Source organism: Pseudochaenichthys georgianus, chromosome 14 (genome assembly GCF_902827115.2).
Source record: "Pseudochaenichthys georgianus chromosome 14, fPseGeo1.2, whole genome shotgun sequence".
Taxonomy (NCBI): Eukaryota; Metazoa; Chordata; class Actinopteri; order Perciformes; family Channichthyidae; genus Pseudochaenichthys; species Pseudochaenichthys georgianus.
The window spans coordinates 20,935,525-20,960,136 of NC_047516.1; the positions used below are offsets into that span (position 1 = coordinate 20,935,525).

General features: G+C 41.1%; 1 protein-coding gene across 1 annotated transcript in view; it reads right to left on the minus strand.

Moving 5' to 3' along the window:
• LOC117458026 (protocadherin Fat 3) overlaps window positions 1-23,553 on the minus strand; it is a 74,817-nt gene extending 51,264 nt beyond the window's left edge. Inside the window, exons 1-9 of the mRNA XM_071205361.1 lie at window positions 20,695-23,553; window positions 20,455-20,589; window positions 19,919-20,120; window positions 14,703-14,821; window positions 13,342-13,540; window positions 4,924-4,985; window positions 3,570-3,884; window positions 1,770-1,980; window positions 476-547 (exon numbers count right to left, since the gene is read on the minus strand). Of these exons, the coding sequence (XP_071061462.1) occupies window positions 476-547; window positions 1,770-1,980; window positions 3,570-3,884; window positions 4,924-4,985; window positions 13,342-13,540; window positions 14,703-14,821; window positions 19,919-20,120; window positions 20,455-20,589; window positions 20,695-23,553 (4,174 nt within the window). The remainder of the gene's footprint in view (window positions 1-475; window positions 548-1,769; window positions 1,981-3,569; window positions 3,885-4,923; window positions 4,986-13,341; window positions 13,541-14,702; window positions 14,822-19,918; window positions 20,121-20,454; window positions 20,590-20,694) is intronic.
• Window positions 23,554-24,612: the final 1,059 nt, after the last annotated feature.

Sequence of the window (24,612 nt, forward strand, 5' to 3'; positions counted from 1 at the left end):
AATCTCACCACACAACATGAAAATGAAATTTGGTAAAGGTGAGAGAACTTATGCAATAACATTGTTGACACAGAGTACCATACAGTTTTCCCTCTTTTGTAACAGAGATTCCTGGCGTTGAAATCCTCAGGATGACTTATATTGTAACTTAAGTGGTAAAGGTAATTATTTCAAATGTATTTCCATTTAGAAAAAAAGGCTCTCGGATGTAAGAATGCTACAGTAAGAGGCTGAATGTGTCACACAGAGTGGAAAAGCACAGTGGCTAAACTAATGATTTGAACCTATATGCTGCCTGGACCAGAATAACAAACTACTAGTACGTGTGGAGTGCTTTTTCAAACACAGATCAATCAATACTGCCTTTGGCTAAACACAGCCCTGGCACTGTTTGCTGCATTTCCTGAATTTTCTACTTTTCTCCAGACCTGGGGCAATTTAGGAAATCATTTGGCAAAATATGCTTTTACCAGACCTGTTTCAAGTGAGCAGTTTCTTCCACATGCATTTTGAGGAATGTAGAAAGTTTCTCTGGCAAGACGTCCGCCTTAACAAGAGAGAAAGAGAAAGAAAAAAGAGGTTAGTTGAATTTTGGAAATCAAGGATGTCGTTGTGATCAAAGGTTTGCCTCATCTACAGCACTCTGAAAAGTCAACTTCTTGAAGTTTTTCACATTTCTGTGCGTCATTAAATACTGCAAGAGGACTCAATACGTGTGCGAATGTGATTCATTCATGGATGATATTCAAGGTCAGAGAAAAAATAATATAACTATTCGTTAACTTTTTGAACAAGAAAAAAGCGAAATATTAATGAGCTGCACAATTACTTCACTGACATTAACAGTAATAGTGGAAAATTAATGAAAAATGTTCATGTTCACGTCTCTTTTACGCGTGCATAAAGACGAATTATCAACTCATCAAGTTGTTTTTAATTCATTTCCAAATGAACATTCAAGCAGGCGCTGTGTTTGAATTATTTAATCAGGGAAGCAATCAATAATCAGCTTTTTACTGATACTTAAACAATACTGAATCAAGAGGCAAGCTTCCCATTTTTCAACAGGCAGACAGATATAAAACCAGTTATTTAAAACATATCCTTGTTTCCAACAGAGCAAAATAAACAACAGGAACCTTTATTGTATTGTAATTTGTGCTTTTGGCAAAATACATTTTAAGAAATTTTTTATTTAGACAATTCACTTTTACCTGTGTACAATTAATCACAACAAAAGAGCCGTTAGATTTTAACAAGGACATTTGCATACTGAGAAACTGTCTGCAGTACATTTACTGCATTAAGGGGTAATGTAAATCTGAAATATGTCCAAAGCTGAAGTCTGTGGGAAAGCCTGCAGAGTCAACCATTGTAACACTTGCAAACTATTACACTGCATGGTGTGAAATGCATCACTTCCATTGTGTTGGTTTGGCTCACCCAGGATAGGTCTGACCCAAAAAACATCTCTCAAAACTATTATTATTATATATATATAATATATTATTATAAAACTCCAGCATACAGATGGAAATACTAATACAATTCTGACCGTCGCTTTACAGTTATGATAGATAGTTGAATAAATCCAAAATTCCCTTTTAAATACATAAATTATACAACATTTTAATATGACAAATGACAAGTCTCATTTAGTTCAATTTGATACTGTGGCCGGGGGGTGCATTTGAATGAATTGGTCACCTAAAATATTATGAATACCCATTATTCTTTGTTCGTTTATTGTCACACATTAATTTTCTTACCGATAATATTGAACCAGACAGGTGTGCTCGACTGGCTGACAGCCACTACTCCCACCGGCTGAGCCACGACAGCTGTCTCCAAAATAGAGAAATTGTAGGACCTCTGGGTAAATAGCAGAGTTACAGGCGAGGGGACGGGTTTTCGAATCCATTCTACGTGGAGTTTGACCGTAGACCATAATGGGGGATCACCGCTGTCCTCAGCTTTTATCTGAAAGACGGAAAAATAAGGACAAACCAAATATTCAGCTGACACATGCGGGAGCCAATGAATCAGGCATTTGGGGAACATTTAACAATGATAAACCAGACAGGTGAACAAGCGAATGGAGTGTTTAACATTATGTTGGTATGCATGTATTCAGGGCAAGAAAGCATTGAGAAGATATTAGTATTCTGGCCACATTTATGTAAAAACGATGCCAATGAGCTCTATACTCATCTACATTTACTAACACCTGCACCTAAGCGACAACCTCCTATCAATAAATAATATTTTATTAACCTCAAAATTGATTCCAGCAATTACAGTTTAATGGGATGGCTGTCCCTGCCTGACTTTAACTACCTCGCTCTATTTTTCACACATTACACAGGAAAACATCTTACTCTTCGGAGGAACCTAGAGCATCTGAGAGGTAATTTAAAAAGTAGCGCTAAGTGGTGCTCATTTAAAGGTGGGGTCGGTAAGTTTCAGAAACCGGCTCAAGATACACTTGTTGTTATATTCCATGGAATGCTCTTAACATCCCGATAGCAATGAATATCTGAAGTGCTTTGACAAAAAATCCATAAAAAAATGTCATCTGTGGAAGCCTGTAAAATTGCCGCCCTGTCTGTCAGCCTTCCATCTCGTGCACGCACAAATGTATCTCGTGCCCTCATTGGGTGTGCCGTAATTGGGCGTGCATTGCGCGTTCATGTGTGTTGGAGCAGGTGCTCTGTAAGGAAGTCTGAAGGAAGGGGCGGATTCTTTTCGGCCGTGTACTTTCAAATGTTAGTGCACGCGAGCCGGTTTCTGAAACTTACCTACCCCACCTTTAAGAGCAGAACCTGTGAGCCAAATGCATTATTCAAAAACAAAGAAACACAGTTGAAAGAGAGAAAATCGGTGTGTTTATAGTCGATTTCACTTTCATGTCACACATGAGTTATTTTCCACTGAAAGTGAGCACAACCCCAAAGGGCTCATGGGCGTGAGCGACAAATCAGTGAACCAGACGAATAAGACAAATCAAGTCTTCGTAGCGCATATGTAAAAGGGACTGGAGCAGGGTGAACACATTGTCAGCATGAATAATTTGATATACAAATACAACCACAAAAATTGCAATAAGGAGTGCCATTTACTGCCAGAGAATCATAAATGCTTTGTGCCACCTGATGTGCATAAACACACATTCAGCTGTGCCACTCCATCCACCTGGCGCTTTTGAGCAGATTTGCCCATGGAAACACCAAAAACGAACAAGCTCTCATACCTGGGCTTCTGCCTGATGAAAAATGAACTACGTGACTGTGTTTGCTACTGCCACATTTGCAAATATATGGACGCAGATCCACTAACCTAATGGAACCCAAGTGGCTATGAATTTATTTTGAAGAAAGGAAATTGGGACAGCACTTCGCAAGTAGAAAGAGAGGAGCACTGTTCCTGAGAGAGGTCACAGTCTTATCCATAGTAAGACCATATGAATGAATATAGATGTATCCTTTTGTTTGCCATTGATAATGAGTCGAGACCAAATAGCACTTCAGTAAAAATGTATTTATAAAACAAACTTGGAAAATAACACTCACGGTGAGGATGTCATAGCTTCCCGCCGTCACCATCTTCTTGGATGACACCATGGCCGACCTGGGGTCAATACTGAACTTGTCTTCCTCATTACCATCGACAATGCTGTAGGTGATGTTGCCATTGGCTCCTAGGTCACGGTCATAAGCGAAGACACGGTACACCTGTTCGCCACGTTTGTTGCGGTCTCGTTCGGTCAAGCTGATGCGATAGGTGATTTCGGGGAAAGTGGGCGGGTTGTCGTTCTCGTCCTCGACGTGAACTATGACCCAAACAGTGGACTGCCGGGTGGTCACTGGGCCGTCTATCACTGTTACCTGAGGAAGTGTATGAGAAGACATAATGAGTTAGTCATTAATGTCTTTTGAACATGGTTTGTCGTGTGCTCTTCTTGCATGAATTTATTTACATCTTCAATCTTACACTGTGTGGCTGAGCTGATGGGAAATCTCTTTGTGTTATTGATCTCCTGGAGGCGGAGGCAGAGGTCTGATCATTGATCAATTGGATCAGATAAGGGTGAACACCGCCGCTGCCAGCCCGACTGCTCACTAGACTATTAATTACCAGCCGGCAGCAGAGACTGGCTGGCGGAGCAGTGGGTGGCACGCATGGAGCGGCATTTCTATCAAAATCTAAGGACAGGAGGATGTAACAACAAAGACTTCTCTGCCCCCAATTTAAAACTCGCTTTAGGTGTCAATGTTTAGGGATATGATGCTGTAAGGTGGAAGCGTCCTTGCCCAACTTTTTTATTTTGTAGTGTAGTGCCATACGCTGGGTTCTTATTGCATATTGCAGCTGAACAAAGCAGAACAAAGAGTTATTGTATGTAGACAAGTCAATTGGCAATACGGAAAGAAAACACCACGCTGCAATACTGCGGGTGAACTGGGGGTTATTTCATTCCATTTTGCAGAAGGGCAAAGTGCTCGCAGATTCAACAGCATTTAATAATGTGTAAGAGAAGTCTGGGGAAGTAGAAGTTTGCTCAGGTCTCTGAAGTGGAGAATCTCTGATTATCATGTTCATCTGCATGCAGAGCAGCAGGAGCATGGTAATCACAGTTATCTGTGTGCCCAGTGTCTGCGCTTATCAAACGCTGGGCAGAGAAACTCCTCTCCTCCCTTTTCCCGTCCTGAGTAGAGAAGATAACAAATGATGAATGATTATATTTAGAAATTCCTAAACCTGGGGCACAAAACTACAGCCATTCATCAGAGTTTATGGAGTGTTGAGGGCCTGCCAGGTTTGTCCTCCACACCGTCTCTGTTAATGGTGGCTAGTGGCAGGTGGCACGGCCAGATAAATAATAATACTAAAAATGTAATGAACACTGTTCCGGTTATTCTGTACCTCTAAGAAGTGCTCCGCCTGTTGTTCTCTGTCCAGTTTTCTCGCGGTTGTCTTGATCAGCCCTAAGAATCGTGATAAACAACTTCAGATTACACAAACACAGACGTGCAGATCTTGGATAGAGACGCTAGATTACAGACCTCGTCTCTTAATAATTTAGTGTTTATACAAGTTTCATTAAAGATGCACCAGGAAATATCAGAGAGGCCAACTCAGTGGACATTTTTAAACACCAGCCAAAAACACATATTTTTAGATTAGCCTTTTATTAGAAACACCCCACTTTAAATGTTCTTTTAGTCTTTATTACACTGAACAAAAATATAAATGCAACACTTTTGTTTTTGCTCCCATTTTTCATGAGATGAACTCAAAGATCTAAAACATTTTCTATATACACAAAATAACCATTTCTCTCAAATATTGTTCACAAATCTGAAAAGATCTGTGATAGTGAGCACTTCTCCTTTGCCGAGATAATCCATCCCACCTCACAGGTGTGGCATATCAAGATGCTGATTAGACAGCATGATTATTGCACAGGTGTGCCTTAGGCTGGCCACAATAAAAGACCACTCTGAAACGTGCAGTTTTGCTTTATTGGGGGGGGTCTGGGGGGGTCCGAAAACCAGTCAGTATCTGGTGTGACCACCATTTGCCTCACGCAGTGCAGCACATCTCCTTCGCATAGAGTTGATCAGGTTGGTGATTGTGGCCTGTGGAATGTTGGTCCACTCCTCTTCAATGGCTGCGAAGTTGCTGGATATTGGCAGGAACTGGAACACGCTGTCGTATACGCCGATCCAGAGCATCCCAAACATGCCCAATGGGTGACATGTCCGGTGAGTATGCTGGCCATGCAAGAACTGGGATGTTTTCAGCCTCCAGGAATTGTGTACAGATCCTTGCAACATGGGACCGTGCATTATCATGCTGCAACATGAGGTGATGGTCGTGGATGAATGGCACAACAATGGGCCTCAGGATCTCATCACGGTATCTCTGTGCATTCACAATGCCATCAATAAAATGCACCTGTGTTCGTCGTGCATAACATACGCCTGCCCATACCATGACCCCACCACCACCACCATGGGCCACTCGATTCACAACATTGACATCAGAAAACCGCTCACCCACACGACGCCACACACGCTATCTGCCATCTGCCCTGAACAGTGAAAACCGGGATTCATCCGTGAAGAGAACAACTCTCCAACGTGCCAGACGCCATCGAATGTGAGCATTTGCCCACTCAAGTCGGTTACGACGACGAACCGGAGTCAGGTCGAGACCCCGATGAGACAGTTTGTGCAGAAATTCTTTGGTTATGTAAACCGATTGTTGCAGCAGCTGTCCGAGTGGCTGGTCTCAGACGATCTTGGAGGTGAACATGCTGGATGTGGAGGTCCTGGGCTGGTGTGGTTACACGTGGTCTGCGGTTGTGAGGCCGGTTGGATGTACTGCCAAATTCTCTGAAACGCCTTTGGAGACGGCTTATGGTAGAGAAATGAACATTCAATTCACGGGCAACAGCTCTGGTGGACATTCCTGCTGTCAGCATGACAATTGCATGCTCCCTCAAAACTTGCGACATCTGTGGCATTGTGCTGTGTGATAAAACTGAACATTTTAGAGTGGCCTTTTTATTGTGGCAATAAGGCACTCCTGTGCAATAATCATGCCGTCTAATCAGCATCTTGATATGCCACACCTGTGAGGTGGGATGGATTATCTCGGCAAAGGAGAAGTGCTCACTATCACAGATCTTTTCAGATTTGTGAACAATATTTGAGAGAAATGGTTATTTTGTGTTTATAGAAAATGTTTTAGATCTTTGAGTTCATCTCATGAAAAATGGGAGCAAAAACAAAAGTGTTGCATTTATATTTTTGTTCAGTGTACATTGTTTTATTTATTGTATAGGTCTTAAAGGATGTTATCTGATTTTACTAATCTAACATGTTTCAATAGCAATATTTCTTTTTACGTTGTTTTTAAAAATATTTTAATCGTTTCATCTTTATTAGAATTATGGCATTTTTATTACTATTACCTTTGTATGTGTATTTCTGTTGTTCCTATATGTTCACTTTGTTTTATGGGGTTTTATAAAATTCTCAACAAATAATCGGAGGGGAATTTCTTGTGGTTTATTTTTAACTTGTGATGTGTCATTTTGTAAAGCACTTTGAGCTGCATGTGTTGTATGAAAAGCGCTGTATAAATAAAGCTTTTTTATTATTAATATATTTTTAAAAGCCAAACTCAATACTAATCAGGAAGTCTTCCACTTAAAAATGAGCGTATGCGTGCACTAACACGCACCCGTACAGACTAACCCTGCAGTCCTGGCAGAGATGACGGCACTTGGCACATGTTCATATGGAACTGTATAGCTGAGGGTCATTCGGTTGGCCAGCACGCCACCGTGACAGAGCGAAAGGAGTGAGGCTTTTCATAGTAACTGTGATCGAACCAGATTATTCCGATGACAATTTGACAAACTGTAGCAAGCTGCAGTTTTGATCACACACATTTTCCTCTGATGGTTTATGTTCTCTTTTTTATTTAAAGGTCACCTATTGTACTGTTTTTCATCAATATATTATAGGTCTCAGATACAAAACATGTTTCTGAAGTGTTTGGCTCCAAACACCAAACAGATCATTGCAGCATCCCATAATCCCCGCTGTTTCTAAAGTGCTGATTCTCTGTCTGTTACTTTAGATGAAAATAAGGAGCCCCTCCCCACGCCCCTCTGAGAGATATTTGGTTAAAAAGAACACAAGAGGCGCGTTCACACCGCAGTACTTTTCCCACTTTAGTTCCGATATAGTTCCGAAATGTTGCGTTCACACCAAAAAGAGCTGGAACTAAAATTATTTCATGAGAACCTTTTCACCCCCTTTTCCGTCCCTGCTAGAGAGCAGGGACTTTCGAGCAGCTCTTTTGTGAGAAAAGAGCTATATTTCTGATTGGCTGGGCGGATTGCAAACCACGCCCCGTAAAATTTCCCAAAAAGTTTTGTGAAGCCCCCATTTTATTATCCTCGCATTAGCATTATTAGCATTAGCATTAGCCCAGCGCAGAAACGCAGAGAGACTAACTTATGGCAACACAAAATAAAACATGGGAGCGGTGGAGATGAGGAGGTGTCGGCGTTCTGGCGATTTACTCAGAAGGCGTCAGTAGAAGCTTCTGGGACTCCCAGCCAGTCCCCAACTCCGGGGATTTCCGGCCGGGGACTTTGGGCAGCAGTATACACCGTGAAGTTGTTTGCGGCCTGCCAGTAAACCCAAAGCAGAAGAAGAAGAAGAAGTGACGTCAGCGGTTTCATTTGCCTAATCCACCCCCAGGGTCTTATTCCGGTGTGAACGCGGTCTTAGTTCTCATGAACCTTTGTGGGAAAAGTACTGCGGTGTGAATGCGCCTAGTGGTGCTCTATGAGGAGATTCAGGTGATAAGGGGGTTACCTTGGTTGGTGATTGGCTAATGGTTACACAAGCCGTTATGACATCATAAAGTGGCCGAAATCTGATCAGCTCATTTTCACACAGGTATTATATAAATGGATCAGGACCAAAAGAGAGAGAATCTTTTTTTCCCTGAAACTTTCAGAATCTCTTCACACAGAGGGGAAACATGTTGATGTAGAAGAGACATGAAGAAGTGGATGTTGCACAATAGGTGACCTTTAAGGGTTTTAATTTGTTGTTATTTATTCTCCACACACACAGAAACAGTGTGTGGTAATTAATATCTGCTTTGTTAATTGAGTAAAAACTTTGCTAGTTAAAATCAAAAGCTCCCATGACATTATCCTCGCCAGAAGGCAAACATGGATTAAATATGCAGGCAATAATCCATAAGCAAATTCAGCCCTAATGAATGACAGTTTTACAATGTTGTAAGCAGGCTTTGTTTTCCATAATAAATAGATTGTATTCATCACGATCCTTGTATAATATGTAACATCTCTCAAAAGCATCCAAACACTGGAAAACGTGGATCTCGTGTTCTAACACACAAATGCAGAAAGAAATGTATTGATTCGATACAAGTTAAAATACTATTATTTTCTACATACATGGGCACATTAAGACGCGGAAATACACACAAAAGCACATGCACAAATACACATTTAAAGAGGTACAATAAGGAACTATTTATGTGTAGATTCGTTGACTTTGTTACTGTGCTTGAATGGCAATGATGCATTTGTTTTAGGGTAATGAGCCGTTGCATGGAAGTTATTATTTTGGACGCATACAATATCCATGCAGTTAATGGATAGACTAATACCACGGTGCAAACTCACGCACTTTCACATTTTCGTGCTGGTGCATATCACAGTGTCACCGTGAGCTTGCTATGCAGGCTAACTTAAATTAAGCAAATTAGGAGTAAATCTAGAGCAGCGGTCACAAGCTGAAAGGGGGTAGAGGGGGAGGGGGGGAGGTGGGGCTTATTCAGCAGAACATAGAGTTACTCTGATACAAATCGATGATCTACAGAGTGCAGCACATCTGCAACAGTACATCTCCCAGTTCTATTGAAGATAGGTAAATATTCTCAAAATAATCCTCACCCACGCCATCACAAAATGTATGTCATGGTCCAGTACACTCCCCCTTCCTTTAAAATGCTTTTCAGTAGCACATAAGGATGTGCTCACAATAACTACTGTCTGTTATGTCATTGTATAACTTATTTTTTTTTTAGGCCAGAATAGCTGTCATATGATTTCTAACTGGAACAACAATAAAAAACACAAACTTCTACGCTTGTTCATTGTATATCTTGAATATTGACTGAAACATGTACAAATGATTTATTAATATCATGAGACGACAAAGCCAGTGCAATCGAACAGTAGATTGCAGGAAAAGGTCACACAGCCACCATCATTCCATGACGGGCCCTCTGAAAACATGCCATTTTTAGAAACCAGCACTCCTTCTTCTAACACCCTTTGTCAACACTTGTCTTTTCCGTCTTCGCCCCCAACGGAGGAAGGCTCTACTCTCACACCCAGAGACAAACAGACAGCCCTGCAAGCTGTGACAGCACATGTGCACACTTTGCACTCGTTCAAAGTTCGGCTTCAATACATTTTGGGAATTGAAGCAATACCTCAAACCCATCAAGCTGACAGTGAAGTTGAAAAATGTATTACTTTAAACCCCCTCAAAACCCAGTTCTGAAAACAACCATTTTGAATTTTGACGGGGTTTTGCAGCAGCTCGGGTCCTCGTTTGGCTGGCTGCCAATTTGTGAAATGAAATCAATCGACTGAGTAATGTTTTTTCATCTATCCAATGAAGCCACACTGGTACATGGAAAGTTTCTGACTGGACAAACACTGAGGCATGATATTTATTGAATGCAACTCTCCTTTGTGCAAACTAATAGACTGGAACTGTCATGCCATTTGTTTTAATAGTAATGTAATGGATATGCCTTTCTAAAAATGCAGAATATAGTCGATCCACATTTTTAAAAGAATACACAAATTGAATTCACATTATTTAATGGGCTTCAATAAGCTAATGGGAGTACACCAGAAGGGGAAAAGACCGCATTAAACATGAAAAACCTATTGCTCAGTTTTTGCAATGAAAGTCCATTTATCACAGTGTGAACAAGATAGGCATCCATGTGATCTCCATTGAATTAAATTAATGAGTAATAGATAACAGAATACTGTGGGTCTCTGACAGAGAAATACAGCAGGACTCAGATGGCTAAAAACTCTCCCCTGTGGCGCGTACACACACACACACACACACACACACACACACACACACACACACAAATCATTTGTATACAGCTGTTGGATGTGTGTTCACACAGAGACGGGAACACATGTGAATGAACTCTCTCATGTGAGTTTCACACATTATGAGGTGGCTTTATCACCATTGAAACCTTGCAATAGAGCTGCTCTCTGTATCCTACTGTAACCAATTAATCAAATGGATTCATTTGCCACACTGTCTCTCCTAATCTCTCACACATGTTCATGCTGGATGTATGAACAGTACTAGAAATCTGCTGAAAAAACAATGACAAACGTACTAATGACACATGTGATGGATGCACCAGAACAGGGACAGAAACAAATCATTACAGCTGAGGAGTAACCCACATAAATCATATTTCAATCTCAAGGATTTCAAAGAGTCATGAGTAGCAGAGCCTGCCTGTTTGATGGCTACAGTTTGCATATTGACCAGTGTTTCTCTTTTGGGATCAATATTAGCCTTTTCACCCTTGTTAAGTCCAGTCCACTTCCCTATGTGATATCAATATTGTATATATATGATGTTGTAATGTACAAAGGCTTATTCACAGAGGGAAAGAGGAAGAGAAACGTACATACTGTAACAACTCTGATTTGAGTTAACATGCAACCATTAGGGAATTATTTCTCCCATAATGCTTCATAACTGTCACATACAGGCCATTGCCTTTTGCTTATTACATTGACATTTCTTTGAATCAGAATACAGGTCCCCGTGACATTCTGAAAGTTGCCCTTTGTTGTTTACAAAACACTCACAACCTAAACTAGGGCAGAGATAGCAAAGACTTCAACATTTTTACTTTTTCCTCAAGATTTGAATAAAACATTCCACCTCTTTAATAATTCTTTAAGCTTCAAGCAAAGCGTGTACAGAGAATGCACGGGGACCTCTGCAGACATCAAACTTGGCAGCTAAAAGTGAAGCATGTCGGAAATGTGTTTGTTTTATTAATGTGTGTATTCCGTGCAGATATAATGTTAATAAATCAGAATTACTAGAAAAATAAAAATAGCAGAATTGAAAATAGTTTATAGTGCACAGAGACTGTGAAAAGTGTGGGATCAATACAGGCCCAATAGAGTTTTCCATCAAAGAGAGATATGGTAAAGTCTGAAACTTGGGCTAAAAGACTGTGAGTTTTGAAATGTTGTTCAAGCATAATGTTGGGAAATGAGATCCAGCTCACAGGCTGCAGTTGTGAATGTTGTTTATTGTAAGCCTGTTGAAATGCATCGGGAATTTGAGTGCGTGAAATGTCTAAAATAAGATTTTTCTGAGCACATAAAATTCCCAGATGTGTGTAAAACGATTTGTGGTTCTAGAAGCAATTTGAGAATATATAAATAAAGTATGTGCACAAATGATCTCGTAAGGTAAGTCGTGCTAACAGTCTGTTCACTTTTGGGACGACACAGGTACTGATTAACAGCAGGAAACAATGTGTAAAATGAAAACTCAAAGATTTAGTGTTTAATTTAAAACTCCATCAATGTTTCCTTATCATGTGCTTAGAAGCCTTTGAGAGTACTACTGTTTCAATGAAAAACTTTTTAAGCTGTCTGTCATGAGCCGGCAATGTTATAGCTCAGTTGGTGGAGTACTTCAAAATACACTCACCATTTGTTATCCCAACTTTATAGCTCAATCTAACTAGACTGAAATAGAACCGTCTACTCACTATTACATAAATCAGGAGGCAGGTTTTACCACCCAATTGAGCCACATTCACAGAAACAGGCGGGTGCACATTAACGGTAAATTGGTCTGGACAGGAACAGGGAACACAAAGTATCTTTCTGCACAAAGGTTTTTTTTTACCGCAGTCACAGACTTTCATTTCTCATGCAGTATTTTCCCACACGCTCGAGAAAGTAATATACAATCACAGGCTGTCTGAGCATCCTTTTCACAAGCTCAGACTTAAACCCCATGGTGATCCCATGGCACAGGACTTATTGTGAACCCATATGGTGGTTTGCAGTACTTTTTTGATTAAAAATCTAATTCCAAATCCAAGATAATACTCCTGAAACCTTTTGACAATTTTCAGATTTCCTTTTCCTGTCTACTTTCTTTAAGTCTCTGAGAAAACCCATGTTTTTATTCATACGACTATATATCACATACAGTAATGCAGAAATGTACTAGTTGTGCGTCCTTCAGAGAACAAAAGTAATGGAAAAGAAAATTGCTTTCACTAATTTAAACTCCTTCTTATCTGGAAGATATTCACCCACACACCGGCCAATAAAAAACTAACAACATGAATGTCCTCAAGTGCATTGCAGAGAGCTTTCACCCCTTAAGATGACTGAAAGCAATATTCAGTTAAGAGCGTGGGGAAGATTGTGTGGAGGGGCAGCTCATAAGTGTCATAGATGTTTGATTGTGTGGGCACAAAAGTCTTTTTAATTTGTTGTGTGGGATTCAAGGCCTTTTATTGAATGAACTTGGAGTAGGAGGGACATGATGAAAGAACATTATACTGATTTGAGAGGCATGCAAACAGGTAAACACAAAATACTTTTATTTGTTACTTACTAGTTCAAGAGTCTAACATATTAAACCGTCAATTATGATGCCAAAATGGTTGCATTATTGGTCTTACCTGTTCTGGGGTTGATAGAGAAGAAATTCTGCGGGTTGCCGGCGGTGATGCGGTAACTTAAACGACTGGGAACGGCAGTGAGGTCAGGGTCCTGCGCCTGGATACGGATGATTGACACATCCTTTGGAGAGTTCTCCATGACGACTGGGTGGAAGATAGGATCTGAGGTGAGGGGAGCATTATCATTTACATCTTCTACCTGAGAGAGAAAAGGGGGAGAGGAAAATGAAGAGAAAGAGAGAGTGATACGTTGAGAGAGGGAGAGAAGGCGGAGGAGAATGACAAGAATAAGCAGTGTTGTTTGTTTATATTTTAACCGTCTACTTTATCAGAGTTAAATCTAATTGGCCTTAGATGTGTTGATAAAACATAACCCTCTAAATCAGAATGGTAAAATTGCATTTGGAATCTTTTTTTAATCAACAACTCATGGAATGCATGTTGCCCTTGGTCTGGGTTGATCTGTTATCATTCACAAAATGGAATGTTTTTTACCAGAAAACGTCATGATGTCACACTTTAAATGCACGGCAAATTAATTTCCCTTCTTACAGCATAGATCTAGAATATTGATGGCCAACACAGCGTTGATGGAGTGTTTGCTGCAAGGCACAGAGAGCCAAGACGTTCAGCCGGTGAATGAGGAGCACCTGTGCCTGATTAATCTCCCTATTGTGGTCGTGACGAAGCGGCCGGGAGTAAAGCGCCCGATCACACCGCCACACCTGAATATCCTGCAGCCAAACAACGCGGTTTGTTTTTGTATCCACTGCTGAACTCTGCCCCAAAGGGGTGTTGGAGCAGTGATGTGTGTTTTTCAGTGTTTAGACTGTGGATTACTTGGTGAAAAATAAAAATAGAGGCAGAAGCAGAGACTTCTCTCTGGTGGGTATCTGTAGCTCACACACAGAGCATGGCTCTAGTTATCCACTGCACTGAGCTCCATTAGCATTTCACTCTGTAGCACAACAATGTTCAGATGCATAAGGTTACCCTGGAGACCACCACTGCAGTAAAATTGCAATTTGAGTTTAAGATTTGTCCTGATATGATACAAAGAATACTCCACACAAGCTATTTCAGATACAAAACATCAAACAATAACCCCCTGTAGACTTTAGAATATTCTGCGTCATGAAAAATGTCTTTAGGAGTGACAAACAAATAAGCATGATGTTTTTTATATATTGCACCGTGCTTGTCACAGACCCACACGGGTGGAGACGTTCGAAATGAGGCGCTACATCTGTAAGCAATTAAGGTTGAACTAATGAGTTTTTAATCAAAACAGCAACATACTGTAAATAACTACTTATTAAAGAACTGCATGATTATGAATGTGAATACAGCCAGCAGAATACCTGTATGAAGACTTCAATAGACGAAGACTGGGGCGTAACTGCTCGGTCTGTGGCAAAGACGCTAAGCCAGTAGGAGTCTTTGGTCTCACAGTCCAGGATTCCAGCTGTGTAAATAACCCCTTTTGAAGCAGAACAAAAAAAGATTCATGCAGTTGTTACTGGGGTTTGAGAAAACATATCTATTAGGTGTGTGTATGTGAGTGTAGGGACAGTGTGGGTGTCTTCTGCAGAATGCACTGTCAAAATATCTCATGGGGAAAAGTCTTTCAGTGCTAACTTTCTCGAGGCAAATACAGACATTCAGAGAAAACACGTTGTGTCCCGGCTACAGTGACATTCACGGGCATTAGAGGCGCCGCTGTAGTCACCTTCAATGTTTCAGCCTCTCTAAACCTAATCACAGCTGACCAAACTGCTCCCAGCTGCAATTTGCTTGGTGCTAAACGTACCCTGAACGGCCCTATACACCAATAAAGACACACGCAGACACTCAGACATTCATGCACAGTGACTGGCGTGTGTTTAGTGGCCCTGAGGAAGATGAGTAGCTGACAGCTCTGGTGACCTCTTGAGAGACAAAGAGAACTCTCACAATGGACGACACATGGGTTCCTATTTGACTTTTTTTGCAGGACGTCAATGGACAAAATGACACACATGCTCACACACTGGGTTTTAGCCTTCACTCAAGTGCACTGAAGCTCAGCGCTGGTCATCACTGTCACACACAGTTTATTTGAAAACCCATTGTTTGGATTAAAAAAGAAACACATATTCAAACCTTTTTATTTACGGAAAATAATACAAGTCCACTGAACTAGCTGTTGATGAATTTCCGCTCCGTGCGCACACACTTTTAAAAGCCAGCATGAGTGTGTGACTTTAACTAACTTTAATAAAGTCAGTTAGAGCTAAGGTAAGTGTTTTCTCAATGCTTGCAAAGTCATGCTTCAGCTCACAAGCAATTAACCCCAACAAGATGCTAGGCAGAGCTGAGACGGCACTGTGAGAGTATATATTTGCTTTCGACTTACCTAAATCTCACCACGGCTATTTCATTTCTTACAATTAACAACTGAGTGATGATGTTAGTGAGTTTATGCTCTTGCATGCAAATACTTTCATTATGTAAGTATCACCATTTGAATACTTATGAGAAGTAGCTGTATTAATGGAAGGAGAAGTATTTATTGATGCTCGATGGCCTAAATTCATATTTCTGAACATAAAATGAATGTGTCTTAATTTTCGCCGTAACCACTCTGCTGCCATGGCAACATGACTGCTTAAATGCATAATGTTTGGATGTCAGCAAAAGGTTTTTGGGTTTTTGTATTAACCTCTACATAAAAGCATGCACTTGTGTGACTGGAAGTGGGTTCTTAAGTCATTTGGTATATTTCTCAGCCCCATGCCCTGAGTGTTACCTTACCACAGACAGTGTGTGTATGTGTCAGGTTATGACTAAGTAGCTGCCCAGGAGCATGCACAATGCATAGTAAATGTGTTTGCTGAAACACATCCTTGCTCTGACGTCCTTGACCATGTCCTTTTCAAACCCCATCTCATCTCTGTCAGATAACTCGATAGAGAGAGGCGAGAAAACAGAGCTGGCTGTTTCAAAAGCTCTTTGAACTTTAAGACCGACAGGCACTACTCACTGAATTCAATATAAATCTGACTTGACAGCATCCATTCTCACCATAAATAACACTTCAAAGAGTGGACAAAAAATGAAGGGGTCATGGCATAATTTCTAATCTTGAACTTCACAGTAGTCTTGGGTTTACATCCATCTGTCATGTCTACTCAATCCCCCAGTCTTGGGGAAACGGTGTAGGGGTCCCACTATTGAATTTATGCCGCCATATCAAATAATCAATCCCAAGATTGATGAGGAAAATACTGTTTGTATTTCTCTAACACTTGAAGCACAATCGAGTAGCTCTGCGTGTGGCAGGAAAGAAGAAAGTAAAAAATGAAGGATAAATTACTTTTCAAAAGTGTGTTTGCCTGGAACTCAAAGACTGCTTTATCCTGAGTGCCCAATGAGAAATAGCAAGGTTTGCTTCCACCCTCACAGATGACAAGAATACCAATTCATGTTCAAAGTACAGAAGTGCTAAGGAGTTAAGCCACAGACGATCCTACTTCCCTTTTGATGGATAGCCCTTGTACTCTCTATCCATACTGGAGTGAGTAATCTTAGGCATCTAAATAGCAAACCCAGTACATCAATAAACATGCAATTAAGTATATGACAGACAATGGTGATGTCATGAGAACCACAAGATGCATCATCAAAGCCAATTTACAAACTAAAGGAGGAGGTAATGCACACGTTAAGGCAGTCTTAACAAAATAGATTCTTCACACAATGTCTAATTCTCTCTCTGACCCTTTTACTTGAGACTGTCTGTCTCAATCTATCTTCCCATACTTAGTTTTGGCACTAAGAGCCGCGGATTGACAAGCAGTCAGAGCCGAGCCACTCAGCATGGCAGCTAAATGCGTGGTGGGAGGACAGAGCGGTACTCTGCCCATGCCTGACAACACAAACATCTACGCTACACGATAAAATGAAACACTTGATGAGAGGAAACTTGGTATGGGCTTACTGTCGCTTCTCATCTGATAGAAAAAAGGGTTATGGACTTTTTAAGTTGCTTATGGGGGAGTAGCTGCAACTCGAAAACACATTCCAGAATATACACTATTTATATATATATAAAAGCCAGGGAAGAAGAAAGCATTATTTTCTTTTGACAGTTTGTATGCACTTCCCTCTCCCCTGCATCCTCTTCTCACTTCCACTCCCCTCTCCCTCCACGTTCTGCTCTAACAATCGTTCTGCTTTTGCCTGGAAAATCTGCACTCAATACACTTTCTCACTGCTGTGATGCTGAGGTATTAATACCAGTACGAGTAAATAACAGCACAAAGTACCATTGAAGAAGACTGGCTGTCTTCTGCAACACTGTTTTGTCCATCACTACAGCATGTACACATACTGTACATATACGTTAGTAAATATTTATACATTTAGTATATTAAAAGGGACACTTTTTCCATTTGGTAATCTGTTTCTCTCTCGCTTCCTCTCAATAAAGTCAATACTAATTACCCCGGTTAAAGTCAATACAGGCCTCCAGTGCAAGTCCTGTACAGTAGGGACCAGCGTGACAGGAGGACAAGAAAGAGGCAGAGGAGGAACGCTGTCGTAAAAATAACAACTCAAATCAAATGTACTGGCTATTTATATATATAGCCACATATTGTGTTGTCAAATCCTATTGAAAATCGATATTTGAAGTTGTTACTAAACAATATTGCTGTAATTATACACATATTAGTGACAAATGTGGGTTAAGATACTAATTTACACTTATATTTCACTTGCTATGTTTGGGGACTACATAGCTGTTCACAATGAGTCACTAAATAACCTGCAAAATTAAAATGCATTGGTTAATAAGAAAGTAATATCAGTACAGTATATCTATATTATCTTGGTGTATTATTATATTGCTGCTACTTGATTGGCAGAATTTAGGATTGCATTTGACCAGCTGCGTACATCTGTGATACAATACATCAATAGGACTTTGATTCCAAATGTGCATGCTTGTACAACTTACAGGACCTGTCAGTGGTAAGAGGTTGCACCAGTTGTAATTATGAGGCACTACTCATTACGGGGTACCCTGGAGAATGGATGAATACGGGACTGATTTTGGAGCTTGAATGTTTCAGCACCATGGAGAGGGACAGATTGGGTTTAAAAGCTTCGGCAGCAGGGATAAAAGAGAGACTGCGAGCCTTGATAAGAAGCCTTGATGGGAACGTGAGAGTTCTCTAACCTGCTTTTGTTCACATGGAAAAATCAAATGAGTCCTCTTCCTTGAACGGAAATATAGAAAATGGGAGAAAGTTGGCGTTTCATTCTGTATGAGCTAACATGAACTGTCCTAATTTCATATTTCAATTTGATACACTGTATCCCTGGGTGAGTGAGTCTCTCTTTGGATCAACATGTTTATCAGCTGTGGTCTGACAACGGGGGACAGTTGGAGACAAAGGCACACTTTTTTGTGTCAGGCCTCTGTAAATAAGTCACAGTGATTTCACTACTTGAAAAGGATGGTGGAACTGTGCAGGAAATCCTTGATCAATGTTATCCACACTGCATTGGATCAGCTGTACTGAGCGGCCTGAGGCTCTGCCAGTGTGGCTGCCATGATGCCCTCATTACAGTAATGATCTCCCAGTACACAGTGAGGCCCGTTCAACACACTGACTCTGGCTGTAACTCACACCCTGTTCACCTCTTTCAATGCACACATTATTTAAAGGGGACCTATCATGGGAAATGCACTTTTGTATGTCTTTTATACATAAATATGTGTCCCCGGTGTGTCGGGGAAATCACGCAGCGTTTTCCTCCGTACCCAATTTTTTTTTAAACAGGGATACAACGAGCAGATACTGCCGTTCTGCCGATATGACGTCAAATCGGCGGCGGACCCAAAGAAAGTTGCTATTAGAAACAATGCCTGATGTCTTTTGGACGTAATCTCGTCTTTGTTTCCATTAGCAAGCTTCGCTAACACTCAGAGCTAAAAAGCAGGAAATAAAAAAAGGAACTCACCTAAGCACTTTGAATCGCCACGTGCTGAAAAGCGCTATATAAATAAAATGGCCTTGCCTTGCCTTGTGATAAACCCGCAAGTGAAAAATAATTTGTCGTCCATAGTATTTCAGAAATAATCCTTGATGTGGTTTAGAACAGTATGGCGTTTTATCACAGCAGAATTTAACTTTATCTCTGGTAGAATTCTGATCAGGCATTAGCTCCGCCTACTCTCTTTTTCGTTTACAAGCTAAGGACCCAAAATCCACGTTTCTCTAACAGGGCTGCAAAAGAGGGGTATGAGCAGCATGAGGCATGGCGACAATGGGTGATCTGTTTGGTATTTTAAGCAAAACACTTCACAGACATGTTTTGTATAGGAATGGCCATACGATATATTTTTCCAATATAGCATGATAGGTCCACTTTAATTTCACATGAGAAAGTCATGGCAGAAGCATAGTACGATTTCCTAAACAAACGCAAATCACTTGGGTGTTTAAATGCCATGCATGGGACTGTGAAGTAATGGAGAGCCACTTAATAAGCCACATAAATAGGCTTCCATATTGATCTTTTGTCGCACCTGTGTCTTCGTCAACGGTGAAAGTGCCCAGTCCGCTGCCTCCTCTGACAGAATACCTCAACACCCCATCTCGCCCCTTGTCGTCGTCCTTAGCGCTGACAGTCAGGACACTTATGCCCGCTCGAGAGTTCTCCTTCACTGAGCCTCTCACAGCAAAGTCAGAGAAGTAGGGTGCATACAAATTCTCATTGACGTCCACCACCTGAAAAAAGGTAAGGGTTCCCTTTAATTTTGACTGGAAATCTGAAAAATTTACTGAGTATCATACACAATAAATATGCACAACAGAGCTTTAGACTGATATAAAATACTACTTTTAATTACATTACAACTAGCAGATTTTCTGATTAATACATTTTTGCTTTGCAAGTGTACCCTAAATACTTATTTCAATAGAAGTTAATAACACTTCAATTAATTAAATGTAATCTATTTGACACGTGAAATTAATCAACGGACCTATGAATTTCAAATTGATGATTTAGACTTTGCATGTGACACACATTTTCTTGTACTTGTGTGTGTATGTTACGCACCTCCACCTCCACAAATGTCTGACTGGTGAGGCTGGGTATCCCTCTATCCTCAGCTTGTACTGTCAGGTTAAAAAAATGTTGTTTCTCAAAGTCCAGCTCCTTCCTTATCCTCAAAGCTCCGCTCCCAACATCAATCTGTAAAAAATGCAATACAATCCCATGCATCATTAACTATAACAAAAAAGAAGAGGATCTGTATATGGAACTGATTAGACAATACACATTTGTGACATCACCTACCTCAAAAGTGCCATTGAAGTCATTAATCAAGGAGTATCGGACATGTCCCCCGGGGCCCATGTCTGGGTCCTGAGCCTCCACCCAGGTAATCACGGCGCCTGGAGGCAGGTCCTCAAGCACTCGAGCATTATAGCTGCTGGGGATGAAAGCTGGAGCGCAATCATTGATATCTTCCACAATTATGGTAAGAGTAGTCACTGAAGACCTCCGAGTGCCTCTCTCAGCCTTGTCCCGCACTTCAATCTTTAAAGGGAACATTGGGATAGTCTCTCTGTCCAAGTGGCTGGAAACAAATACACTTCCCGTTTCGCTGTCAATACCAAACTGAGGGACACTGGTCAGCATTACGTATGAGATTTGTCCATTTGGACCCATGTCTCTGTCAAAGGCAGTGATTGTGATAACTTCGACACCAATGGCCGAGTTTTCTGCAACAACCGCAGAGAAGCTCTCCTGATCAAACTGAGGGTCATTGTCATTTGTGTCCTCAATTATCACAGTTAGTAGTCTCCAATTGGACATCTGAGGAGAGCCCCGGTCGTAAATAGTAATATTAAGGAAGTAACGATCCAATCGCTCACGGTCAAGTGGCTCTAACACAGTTATCAACCCGCTCTCCATGTTGATATTAAAGCAGTTATCCTTGTTACCATCCGATATGGAAAAAAGAATACGGCCGTTAAAGCCTGCGTCCCCATCTCGTGCCCTCACCGTAAATACACTGGCACCAGAAGTCAGGTCCTCTTTCACCAGAATACTAGTAGGTAAGGCTTCAAACTGTGGAGCCTGTTTGTTGATAGAGAAAAGTGTATCTGTGTATCTCTCTTCTGGTTTTGGTCGAGCCATAGCGGACACTTTTGAAAGCATTCTTTCTGCCAACATCTGGGCAACCCTGGTCTCCTTGCAGTTGAACCCCCTGGGTGGCTGACGACCCCTCACCACAGACACATTCACAAATGTAGGGTCAGAAAACAACTCACCATCTGTAGCAACTATTTTTAGGTTAAATATCCCGCTTTTTAAATTAACCACCCCTAACGATCTTTTCAAAGTCAAAGCCCCTGATTCTGGATTTAAGTCAAAATAGTCCAACTCGTTACCAGACAGTATTTTGTATGTTACCATTTCTAGCTCGTCCATGTCCACGGCTGACAACGTGACAATAGTCTGACTGACAGGGAAATCACGGCTTATCATCCCTCGACAGGAAACACTCTCAAAAAGAGGCTGGTTGTCATTTATATTTGTCAGACGAACGGTGACATTAACTTCACTCTCCCTTCTGAAAGGTGAACCCCAGTCTGAGGCCCGCACTGCAAACGTATAGATATCATCTGATGACTCAAAGTCTAGGTCTCTTGTTATTCTCACTTCCCCTGTGACCTGGTCTATTGTAAAGGGAAGAGACTGTTCTCCGTTTATTGTGTGGGTTACATACCCATTCTCTCCTTTATCAGCATCCACAGCAGACACCACAAGCGCAACCGTGCCAACAGGTAAGCTCTCATTGATTGCTATTTCATAGACGGGCCGGTTGAACACTGGAGAGTTGTCATTAGCATCCTCTATGGTGATTTGGACCCTTGCTTGCTGCTGACTGATAACATCAACTACCTCCATCTCCATGAAATCCTGTGATATCCTTGTCAGCTGCCTTGTGGTCATGATAACTCCAGTCAAAGGGTTTATATCAAAGTACATTAGATCTAAGGGGTTGCTGAAGCTGTAATTGACACTCAGAGGAGCTGGAGAGATTTTCACCACCTCCACAATAGTGCCTGGGGGTGATATTTCACTCAGCCTTACTTCATAAACATCTTTCTCGAACTTCCCTAACACTGGGTCTGGCTTTGTAACCAACAACTGAACAACTTCAGTATTGGAAAACTTAGGAGGCATACCTCTGTCTTTTGCTTGGAAGGTTAATTTACAACCATAGGGGAATGTATCCCAGTCGAACAATTCTGACGTCTTAACCCTATACTCATTACTGACAGGCGATCGATCAATGACAAATTGTTCAAGGTGGTCACCCTCAATAATGGACACCCATTCTATATCCCCAGATACGCCCTCGTCTTTGTCCTCCACAGTCAATATGGCATATACTGGGTCCTTGTCTGCCCATTCTGGAACGACAGCAATTACATTGAGAACAGGGGGAAAGTTATTGACCCGCTCCACTGTTAGGACCAGCCTAGCAGTGCTGCTGATACCATTGCTCCCATAGAGTTTCATCCCTCTGTCCACCACCTGCACCTCTAGGTTAAATCGCTCTTGCCTGTCCAACCTGGGACGACCAGTTAGGGTGATAATACCACTAGTCGGATGAACAGCAAAGAGTTCAATCCTGTTCTTGAAGAAGTAGTAGAACTCCCCGTTGGAACCCACATCAGCATCTGTGGCTGTAACACGTCCGATGCTGGCCCCCAGTGGGGCACTCTCAGAAACAACGAAGGAATAGGAGGTCGGGGAGAAGAGAGGTCGGAGATCATTGGTATCCAATACCTTGATATAAACTGTAGCTAAAGATTCAAGGCCTCCGTGGGCAGAAGCCTTAACTGTCAGTGTGTAATTGTCCTGTACTTCCCGATTTAATGTGCCGCCACTGCCTCCATCGGTGCGTACACGGAGGAAACAAAAATCTCCCATTACAAACTCCTCAGCCTGGAAGATTCCCTCACTGTCTCCAGACGTAATGGAGTATTTTATGTCTAAAGACCTGGGTGGCCCCAGAATGATGCCCATTTTAGCCTCACTCCTGGTATACGTTCTCGTTGCTGAGTTCTCAAAAATGGAAGCATTATAGGCAGGCTTCGTGAAGAGCAGCAGGCCTTGTCCTGACCTAGGTTCTGTCATGAACTGGGCATTGATGGAGGTTAAACAGAAGAGGAGGAGGATAAGAATGAAGCAAATAAAATGAAATCGAAGAGAGAAGCTGTGTTGAGGAAGCATATTTCCCCACCGATTAGGCTTCATCACAATTCCATCACCCAGTCACCCTATATGTGGATAGAATAACAAAGAAGAAAATATCTGTTTTCAGTTGGTGAGCTGTTAAAGACATGCACTCTAAAAGCTAAACATTTAAAGAACTGTGAGATCAAAATTCCAAAGACATTTCAGGACTGCTTATCGCTACAAGATTAAGATAGCATGTCAATGATGCGCTTCAAATGTTTGCTTTCAAACACTGTATATTGCAAAGACTCCTTGACATATCTTTAAACAAACCACATCAAAACCAGGTGAACTTACACAGCCTCAGGGAATCACATAATGTCAACAAATAAAATACCAGGGATCAGGAACAGTCACTGTTACTTTAATAGAGCTCCTATAAAGACACAAGGGCTTGTTATTTTTTAACAAGTGACTTCCAGGGTTGCATTCATTTCACAAAAGAACACCATGGCCTGACAAATATCATCTTGCACAATTAAAAAATACGACACTTTTTAAGGAAATGATGATGTATTTGTATTACCTACATATCTGGATTAACCAGCAGCAACATGTGCAATGCTTACACAGTAATGCACTCATGTTGATCCAATAATATGAAATATATTATTCTGAATTGGACCATTTTGCATTGTCCATTGTACTTAGTAACACTTCTAATGCTACTGATTTAACTAAGATATCCAATAGAGGCCTTCTATTTTAAACAGAGCGTTGATACGTTTACCTAAATAACAAGTGATTCATCCACCAAAGGTTATCATCAGGTAAACTGTAAAGCAGAGCCAACTTTAATTACAAGTTTAACTCATGGGTGACTGACTGCCAGAAAAGGACAGAAAATGACATTATGGTGGACTTTTCAACGTGTTGTAACATATTTTACTTTAGATTCCGCTTCTAGATAGGCCCTCGTGGTCTACTGTTCACTTAATGCTAAATGCATTCCCTCAT